The 11363-nt window shown below is 31.4% G+C and overlaps 1 protein-coding gene across 1 annotated transcript in view; it reads right to left on the bottom strand.

The window, feature by feature from the left end:
• Positions 1 to 11363, bottom strand: part of LOC143242360 (tubulin-specific chaperone D-like) — a 50602-nt gene continuing 39239 nt past the window's right edge. The window contains exons 5-6 of the mRNA XM_076485717.1: positions 8812 to 8941; positions 1 to 124 (exon numbers count right to left, since the gene is read on the bottom strand). Of these exons, the coding sequence (XP_076341832.1) occupies positions 1 to 124; positions 8812 to 8941 (254 nt within the window). The remainder of the gene's footprint in view (positions 125 to 8811; positions 8942 to 11363) is intronic.

Genomic DNA, 11363 nt, shown 5'->3' with positions numbered 1-11363 from the left:
TCAGCCGACGTTCCGACAGACTCCTGTTCCCTCTACTGCCTGCTGGTTTTCAGGTCCCGCCTCTCTTGGCGGAGACCATCCTGTACCACGTGCCGGTCCCTGTTTCCGTCCATCTGGCCTTTTCCTTCCAGTATACTTTAACCATCTTTACGTATGTCATCTGGCTTGTTCGAAACAAATTAGTTTTCGTGCAGGCACTGTTGTCGTACTTTAAGATATTGAGCAAGGCCAGGTATCGGCTGTTACTCCGCTTTGAGGCGGACTTTCGATGGCTGGGTTACAGGGATTTCTTCCATCTATAGCGGCCGGGTATCTCGCCTCTTTTTGCGTTTGTGGGGGTCCGGGTCGAGAGTGGATTCTGAGCCATTCTGTCTTCACTCTCGCTTCTTATATATATGTCTGTTCTTTTATTATTTTTGTTTTTTGGTATATGTTTAATTATTTTGGCTTTGCATATATTTAATTCTGTTTGCTTTGAATGTATTACCTTTTTGCCTTGTCTATATTCAATTAATTCTGCTTTGTTTATATTTAATTACTTTTGCTTTGCATCTTATTGTTTTTTTGCTTTGCATCTATTTTTTGTTTTGCTTTGCATCTATTTCATTGTTTTGTCTTGTATATACACCATTCTTTTCACTTTGTAATATGTGTAATTATTTTGTTTTTCCTTGCTTTGTATATATTCCTCCTTTTCACTTTGTATATATAACATTTTTTCATAACTCATACCGCGTGCTGTTTTTGTCACGATTTCTTGTACAGTTCATTTTTCTTGTAAATAAATTCAAAATCAGGATAAATATTTTTTATTAAGTAAATATACTATGAAACACAGTTTACTGAAACTGTTTTTCTCTTTGTGCTTTATTATTGTAGCAAAAATTAGTGAACTTAAGTAACTGTAACAAGCCTATTCTAAACGTTTTATTATCTTTCGGTGTATTAAGAATTAACTTGATTACTTAAGATCGATCAGTATAGATCCAGCCTATAAATATAGGTAAATTATGAGTCAGGCGAAACATATTTTGAAGAGGATGCTGTTGATTTATGAAAGAATTTATATAATTTAGAAAGTGTTGAGTTTTAATTACAATACATGCAAGTTAATGCGTGTTGGTTATTATATTTTAAAATATAAGTATAATTTGGATGGATTAACAGTGTTATGAAAGAAAGGAATCATGGTGTAATAGCTGATCATATTCTAAAGCCATCTAAGCAGTGTGCAATTGTTAGTGGTGGAGCAAATAGGATGTTGGGTTGTATGCACAGAAATATTGAATACAAGTCTAAAGAAGTAACAGTTTCATTGTACTTGTTACTAATTAGGTCACATCTGGAATACTGTGTTCAGTCTAATGTTCCTTATCTTAGGAAAGACATCAAATTTAAGAAAGTGTTCAAAGAAGGGTTATTAGAATGGTGCCTAGGATGGAAGGATTGTCATATGAGGAGGGGCTGAAATTTCTCAGATTTTTTTTTTTTGAGAAAAAATAAAAGTTAGCTTGGATACGACTAAAGTATGTGAGATTGAAGGAAATGACAGTGATAATGTATCAACGTTTTTCATAGTTAAAAGTGAGAACTAGGAACACAAATACAAAACTTGGTTGTTTGTATATAAACACTAAACTATACATTGTGTTATAACAAAACTTTGTGGAGTCTAGCTTTCTTTTCCACTGACTCACTTCCAGTTATAAAAGATGTAGATTCACCTTGTGGAAGCACTCTTGATTTTGGAATCAGCAACCACATTGAAATTCATATTATCACAAAATTCACCTCATACATTTAACTGTAAGTTGTAAAAATTAGAGTCAAACCCTAAGTTTGGTAACAAGGTTCTGCTGACTGGCTGATGTATCCCTATTCACTTGTTTAAAGTAAGGTAACTTTGTAATTCTGTCTAGTAAAATACAATGTCAGTGTAATTTTCTTTTTAATTGAGAAATTGTTTTTGTTTTCCTTGTTATTTGAGCAATCTATATTCTGCTCACCACAGGTATCAACACCCAGTTTCTAGCATTGCATGTCTGTCAATATGTCACTGGGCCACCAGTGATCTAAGTAAGAAATATCGAATTATAATCCTAAAACTTTGTTTGTTATCTTCATTTCTGTTTTTGACTGACCCATGTCCTGCTATAATTCTGTCTGTTGAACATTTCTGAAGTTTAATTTTCTGTTTTCACTGTGTCACATCAAGTTCTAATTCTACATGGTAACATTTCTATGCAAGGTAATTTCCTTGTAAAGGTTTTCACACTGTTCTTTTTCACAGAACTATTTTATTTATAATGCTATCCAGTAACACAGTTTTATGGGCTAGTTTTCTCTTTTTGTCAGCCATGTTTAGCTATACTTCATTATGTTAAACTTTTCAATGGTCTTTATACTTTTTCAAAGATCCATATTCAGCTGTAATTCTGTCTGATAAAACTGTTTATATTCTGAGCAATAAATAAACAAATAGCACCACAGTCCATTTACTATAAAATATTACATTAAGACAAGCCAAATGTTTATAGAAATTTTCATAAAACTGTTGGTTACCACAGCTGTATTAGGTTCACAAAGATAGTTAAATAATTGTCTCTTTTTTGTTTTTATAATCAAAGTCCACACAGGCTTCAATTACTTTAGAAAACAGCTGGGAAGAATTTCATAATGAATTACCTTTCCCTCCTCTGTTATAATTTCACCTTCAAATTGCCACTATACACTTTATCACTAAACTCTCAATCACACACTTTAGGTCTATCATTTGAACTAAATTTTTCAATGCTTACACTTTATCACTAAACTCTGATAGAAGTCGGAACATTCCACATAGTAATAAGTATTATGATTCAATAATACTCAGTGATAGAAGAAAACCTTATAATGGTTCTAGTAACAAGTTGCTATAATATAAAAACTGACAGTTCATAACATAAGTATGATTCATAAGCAGTTGTGTCAATACGTTTGCCATAAACTATTGTTTCTATAAATAATTAAATTTAACATTCACACCATGTCAGCTATCTAATTCATAACCTTCACATTCAGCTAAAAACGTCATTTATGTCTAACATAATGTTGACGTTTTTTAAAAACAATTACAAGTTATAATTCTGTTTTCACTTTTCTCTCATAACTAATAGGAAAGACAAAGACTAACCAAACTAGTTTGTTTCACTGACAAATTGATGGGATAAGAAAGAACAAGGGTGAGAAAATTTTACAACAGTAGATAATAGAAAGTTATATATCTATCACATAGGTTAATAAAGCTTTGAATCAAAGTTCCACAAGCTATATATCTATCACATAGGTTAATAAAGCTTTGAATCAAAGTTCCACAAGTTATATATCTATCACATAGGTTAATAAAGCTTTGAATCAAAGTTCCACAAGTTATATATCTATCACATAGGTTAATAAAGCTTTGAATCAAAGTTCCACAAGTTATATATCTATCACATAGGTTAATAAAGCTTTGAATCAAAGTTCCACAAGTTATATATCTATCACATATGTTAATAAAGCTTTTGAATCAAAATTCCACAAGTTATATAATCAAAGTATTATCTATCACATAGGTTAATAAAGCTTTGAATCAAAGTTCCACAAGTTATATATCTATCACATAGGTTAATAAAGCTTTGAATCAAAGTTCCACAAGTTATATATCTATCACAATCAAAGTTCCACAAGTTATATAAATCACATTTAATAAAGCTTTGAATCAAAGTTCAACAAGTTATATATCTATCACATAGGTTAATAAAGCTTTGAATCAAAGTTTCACAAGTTATATATCTATCACATGGGTTAATAAAGCTTTGAATCAAGTTCCACAAGTTATATATCTATCACATAGGTTAATAAAGCTTTGAATCAAAGTTCCACAAGTTATATATCTATCACATAGGTTAATAAAGCTTTGAATCAAAGTTCCACTTGCAAATCAACTGAAGAAAAATATGAAAAAGAAAAAAAAACTTAACATTTCTCAGTTGGGAGGTTTGAAACTCAAGTAACTTTCAAACAGCTCAATAACAAAATATGTTGGATGTGTGAAAAATATCTACATGGTTCATGATAAACAAAATACAAGTAACAAATCATCGACACAATATGACATTTTAGCAACATATATTAACCCTTCTGAATGAAAGCATATTTTCATATTAATAAATATACCCAAAACTGAAACAGTAATGTGTCTACCAATAGTCAGTTACTTGATCAATACTGTAGCCGTGTCACAAGTGTATGAGAAGTTTTTAGTTAAGTAGTCTGTCAAGTAACACCATGTGACTGGCTTGTAATTAACTTGTACATCAGGTACCTAGCCTTTACATAAGTATCATATCACTATGTAACTTGTGTTTCATTTTAAATTGAGTAACATATCATCATGTCACATGTGCTTAGGTTTAATTAAGTAGTACAACATCAAATAATGTGCCATGTCTGAAGCTAAATACAAGTCTCTCTCTGGGCTGAAAGTAATTGCTATTTTAGCAGTGGAAGTTCTCCAGAACCAAAAAAATGTTTTCTTGTTAGTTTTCTCCAAGTTCAAAATGCTGACATAGTTCAACTTACACCAAGGACAGAACACTTCCTCAACTTTGATGTAAGCTAAGTTGATGTTTCTCTCAATTAACTAATGTAGTTAAAGAATTAGAATGAACTGTATGAAAGAAATAAGCAATTATAATATGTCTGAGTTTAATTATATAGTATGTTGATTGAGAATTTACTGAGAATAATAGGTAATTTAAAGAGTATTGTGGAAGAATTATTAAAGGTAATAATAAAACATATGATGTGCTGTATTTGTTTAAGTAAAGAATAAATAAAATTGACATGTTTTATTGGAATCTCAGTCTTGGAGTCATTATTTAGTGTAACCGTAAATCTCCTAGAGTTAGTGACTCGTGTGTCCCATTCCCAATTGGATACTACCATCTAATATAAGGTTGGTGTATCTTCTGTGTTGTTAGCCAGGCAAGAGTGGAAGGTCAACATAATAAAAATAATAACTATATACAATTATATAATGTTATGAGCTTTAAGCTACTTACAATAAACATGTTTGTTTTCACATTATAACCTGCAGTCATTGTAGAACAAAAATTAAGCATGATTCATATTTATTTTCTAATTTATTGTGGTGGTTACGAAGTTGATTAAAGTGACAGAACATAAAAAATTAGAGTAGAGATAATAACAGATAAAATATATAATTTTATTGAAAACAAGTGTTTGGAATGTATTTTGGTGGTTTCAAGGATCACACAAATATGTCAGATTTTTGAACAAAGAATAGTTTTTAATCATAACAAGAAAATCACTTCACACTCGGACTATTAACAAAACAGACTTTACATTTTTATTAACAAATCTTTAGTAAAATTACTTCATTAAAATATGAATTTTTGTGTACTAAAGATTGGAATCATTAGTAAATATCTATTAATGTTTGTTAAGATATGCATATGGCAATAAAAGCTCTAATATAAATATGTAATGTCTGCAATGTGTATCCAAACTTGTGTATTTTATAGTAAGCCCATCATGAAAGGGTTAATAAATTCCTGATTATAGTGTTCATAAATATGAAGTGTTTGTTAAACTTAAAATGGTGAACTGACTCTAAGTGTTAGTGTTTTTATTGTATTTTATTAGTTATTAATTATTCAAATAACATCACAATTTATAGTGAGTATAAATACACACTGGCAATACTTGTTTACAAAAGTTATGATTTAATAACTTTACAGATCCATGTATAGTACAGAGATGTTCGGATATTTCAATACTAGTTTACAAAAGTTATGATTTAATAACTTTACAGATCCATGTATAGTACAGAGATGTTCGGATATTTCAATACTAGTTTAAAAAATTATATGTTACATCATATAATAAATCACTTTTTATTCTGTAAACTTAATGAAGACTATACACACATATTGGATCATTGTATAAAAATAAAGCTTACCTAATAATGACAATTATAATGAATATCTTGAAAATATGAAGGATAATAAAATGACGAAACACGATGTGAATGTATATGAAAATTTACAAAACATGTTTACAACTACATAAATCAACACTATCAGAAGTCAACATGTATTTATAAGGTTGTGTAAAGAATCCAGAAACAATTATTGCACATCTCTATAGGCAACATGCTATATCAATGCTAACCCAATGTGATCTTGTTTTCTTACCATCTTGGAGAATTGTTCTGGCATTTAAACAAGCAACAATGACTGCATAACCTCTCTGTAATACTATATCTCTGAAGAACTATGTTTTGTCCACATAGTTTATACACTTAGTTGTACAGTACCAAGAAGGTTATTATCAAACTGTTACAGGTCTCAAGAAGTAGGATAAAATAAACTACATAATGAACAAATAAGAATCCAAAGGACTTTGTTAACTATTAGAAGTTAGATTAAGATATAATTTAATGTTAGTGTTTAAATTTCAGTTTAATAATAAGTAGATAGTACTGACTAACTATTTTCCTGTGAAATGGAAAAACTTTGAATGTCTTAAAGTGGACAAAAGGATCAGATTGCATTTGAGATATACAAGTATTTTTTGTAAATATAGTAAGATGGTGGTTGTAATGTATCAGGTCATCTCATAAGTAATGTCTAAAAATTTAATACAGAAAGTGCATCATCATTTTTGTCTTTGATCAGTTGTAAAGGTGTTGTGTTACACCAGGATAATGCATGGACCCATACAGCAATGATCACACCTGTTACCATTGAAGAGCAAGACTGGGAAAAACTTCCCATCTGATTATCATCTATTCCAAAGTTTGAAGAACTATTTTGATGGAAAAGAGCTTGGAACACATGATGTCAAAACTACCCTCTCTACATTCTTATCCTCCAAACCTCAAGAGTTTTATGTAAGTGACATTCAGAAGCTTGTGAGTCATTGGCAGGAAGTAATTAATAATAATGGAATACATTATTGATTATATAACATTAAAAGTGTTTGAAATCCTTTCTCTTTTTCTGAACTTAAAATCAGACATTACTTAAGGGATGACCTGATATATGGATATAAAGAAGTTTTCCATCAGTTTATTACATTTTTAACCATGTTCCACAATGATTCTCCCATTTTTGCTTTCTCTAAACATTTCTCAGTTACAGATCTTTTGTCCATGGTTTAATCACATGAATCTATTCACACACATGTTAAGATAAAGGTAAATGATTTTCTGAAATTAGATGATAATGTTCAACTTCATGGATATATTGTTACTTCAGTTTTACCACTAATCTATATCTGGATATAAACATTAAAATACTGTAATTTTACATTGTTTATTATTTACAAACTACTCATTGTCATATGATCTTGATCATAATAAATATTTTCATGACATTGGTATTTTAAAGTCTCAGAATTCTCAGTGACAAAGTAAAAGTTTCTATATTCATAAAACACCAAACTGATGGTGTTGTATTTAAACATTAAATTGGACAGTGACCCTTATATGAATGTCAAGGATTGTTTTAAATCCCTTTAAAAATTCTGGGCATGTTAATAAAGCTGAAAAAAAAACAACCCAAAACCATGGCATTTGTTTCATTTAAAATTAGTTATAGAATTCAAATTAATATTACAACCAGTAAAGGTATGTGTGATTAACTTGTTAAATAATCTTTAACCAGGTTTTATACCTTTCTCTGGTATTTTAAGATATCATTCATTTGCAGACAACTTCTCAGTTTATGAAACTTATCTACATCTCAAATATACTACATGGCCGAAAGTATGTGAACACCCATTCTAATTAGTGGGTGTGGCTATTTTAGCCACACACATTGCTAACAGGTGCATAAAATAAAGCACACAGCCATGCAGTCTCCATAGACAAACATTGGTAGTACAATGGGTCATTCTGAAGAACTCAGTGACTTTCAACATGGCACTGTCATAGGATGCCACATTTCTAACAAGTCAGTTCATCAAATTTCTGCCCTTCAAGAGCTACCCCATCAATTCTAAGTGCTGCTATTGTGAAGTAGAAACATCTAGGAGGAACAAAACCTCAGCCATGAAGTGGTAGGCCTCACAAGCTCACATAACAGGACTGCCAAGTGCTGAAGCTCATAAAAATCATCTGTCCACAGTTGCATCACTCACTATCAAGTTCCAAACTGCCTCTGGAAGCAACAAAAGTACAAGAACTGTTCATCAGGAGCTTCATGAAATGGGTTTCCATGGCTGAGCAGCCACACACAAGCCTAAGATCACCATGCACAATGTTAAATGTTAGTTAGAGTGATGTAAAGCATACTGCCATTGGACTCTGGAGCAGTGGAAACGTGTTCTCTGGAGTGATGAATCATACTTCACTATCTGGCAGTCTGACAGACAAATCTGGGTTTGGTGAATGTCAAGAGAACACTAACTGTCTGAATGCAGTGCCGACTGTAAAGTTTTGTGGAGGAGGAATAATGGTCTGGGGCTGTTTCTCATGGTTTGGGCTAGACTCTTTCGTTTCAGTTAAGGAAAATCTTAATGCTACAGCATACAATGACATTCTAGAGAATTGTGTGCTTCCAACCTTGTGGCAAACATTTGTGGAAGGCCCTTTTTTGTTTCAGCATGAAAATGCCTCCATGCACAAAGTGAGGTCCATAAAGCCATCATTTGCTGAGATTGGTGTGGAAGAACGTGACTGACTTGCACAGAGCCCTAACCTCAACCCCATCGAACACCTTTGGGGGCGTCGTCTGCAAGCCAGGCCTTCTCCCCTGACCTCACCAATGCTCTTGTGGCTGAATAGGAGGTGAATCCTGCAGCCATTTTCCAAATTCTAGTAAAAAAGACTTCCCAGAAGAGTGGAAGCTGTTATAGCGACAAAGGGGAGGCAAACTCCATATTAATGTCCATGCTTTTGGAATGAGATGTTCAACAAGCACATATGGTTGTGATGGTCATGCATCCATATACTTTTGGCCATGTAGTGTATATATCAGTTCTCTAATGATTTCTTTGCTTTTGTTTTTTCTTTTGACATTTTGTACTTTTAAATGACTATTCTTTGAAAAATTAATTTTAAACTTTACTTAGACTATTTTCTTCAGTATTCATCTGCTTTTAATTTTTTTGCCATTTAAGACTAAAACTTGTACAGCTAAACAGAATGATACAATTGTTTCTCTTTTACTCCCACTGCCACTTTTATTATAAAGTACAGATTCTGTACTGAGTTAGGATTATACATTATTATCACAAATGAGTCACTATATTGACAACACAAATATCCCTTCATACACAGGAAGGGTGGTATCCTCATATCAGATATATTCCACTTGCTACTATTACTATACTGTGGAACAAGAATTAAAGTTTATGACAAATTTATATTGAGTCATTCTGTTATCACATTACAACTGATTCATAACTTGTATGTATCCCAGAATTACAATGTTTAAGTTGGTGTAAATATCTCTTTCATGTAGATCCATATCATTTTACTTGTTCAGTGTTACTGTTTGTTTAGTACCTGGGTCTGTGGTGATCTTACAGGACCTGAAGTGTTATATATAAACAAATACAATAACTGTATATGTATTGTTACTTAGTTTATGTATTATGTTCTAGTATGTTATCCACTGCATTATTACAGTACTCCAGTTAATGAAGTTGTTAGTATAGTTAGCGATATTCTCCTGTACATCATATTGTTAGAGGATAGTGAAGTGTGTCTAGGTGCGTTTTAAAACACCACAACTATTACATTTAGTTCCTTTTTTACTATATACAGCATTTCATTACCCCAGTACTTTTGTCAGGACAAGTCCAGCATGGCCAAGGTCCTCTAAAGGCTAATGTTTCCTAGCTAAAGAAGAATGCTCTTTCTTCATTTATTTAATATGAGAATCTTAGCTGTCTGTTAATCTAGAGGTAACATACTAAACTGAAATTAATATTTCTAATATAAAAGATGGAACTAAAATCAGTACTCATCTCCAGATGAACACATTTATATTCTTCCTATCATTGTATAGATAGCTGAGTCTCTATAAACACTTATTTATTTATAAAAGGGTTGACAGTGGTGTTAACTGATGGAGGAAGTCTTTTGTGATGTGTGACATAAATAGTAAACTAGTATCATCACTACATTCTTCAGCTCTGTTATTATTTACTATATGGTTTGTTTTGTGATGTGTGACATAAATAGTAAACTAGTATCATCACTACATTCTTCACCTCTGTTATACATTTACTATATGGTTTGTTTTGTGATGTGTGACATAAATAGTAAACTAGTATCATGACTACATTCTTCAGCTCTGTTATACTGTCATTTACTATATGGTTTGTTTTGTGTATGTGTGACATAAATAGTAAACTAGTATCATGACTATTCTCTTCATCTCTGTTATACTGTCATTACTATATGGTTTGTTTTGTGTGTGTGTGACATAAATAGTAAACTAAGTATCCTTGACTACATTCTTCATCTCTGTTATCTTGTCATTACTATATGGTTTGTTTTTTGTAATGTGCCAGCACATAAATAGTAAACTAGCATCATGACTACATTCTTCATCTCTGTTATACTGTCATTTACTATATGGTTTGTTTTGTGATGTGTGACATAAAATAGTAAACTAGTATCATCACTACATTCTTCATCTCTGTTATATTGTCATTACTATATGGTTTGTTTTGTGATGTGTGACATAAATAGTAAACTAGTATCATGACTACATTCTTCATCTCTGTTTATATTGTCATTACTATACTTGGGTTTGTTTTTTGTGATGTGGCAGTATAAATAGTAAACTGAGTATCATCACTACATTCTTCACCTCTGTTATATTGTCATTACTATATGGTTTGTTTTGTGATGTGTGACATAAATAGTAAACTAGTATCATCACTACATTCTTCAGCCTCTGTTATATTGTCAATACTATATGGTTTGTTTTTTGTGATGTGTGACATAAATAGTAAACTAGTATTATCACTACATTCTTCACCTCTGTTATATTGTCATTACTATATGGGTTTGTTTTTTGTGATGTGTGACATAAATAGTAAACTAGTATCATGACTACATTCTTCAACTCTGTTATATTGTCATTACTATATGGTTTGTTTTGTCATGTGTGACATAAATAGTAAACTAGTATCATTACTACATTCTTCAGCTCTGTTATATTGTCATTACTATATGGTTTGTTTTTTGTGATGTGTGACATAAATAGTAAACTAGCATTATCACTACATTCTTCAGCTCTGTTATATTGTCATTACTATATGGTTTGTTTTGTGATGTGTGTGACATAAATAGTAAACTT

This window comes from Tachypleus tridentatus, unplaced genomic scaffold, assembly GCF_004210375.1.
Source record: "Tachypleus tridentatus isolate NWPU-2018 unplaced genomic scaffold, ASM421037v1 Hic_cluster_2, whole genome shotgun sequence".
Taxonomy (NCBI): domain Eukaryota; kingdom Metazoa; phylum Arthropoda; class Merostomata; order Xiphosura; family Limulidae; genus Tachypleus; species Tachypleus tridentatus.
Note: the sequence above shows the minus strand (reverse complement) of the source record. Positions and strands in the feature narration are given on the sequence as shown.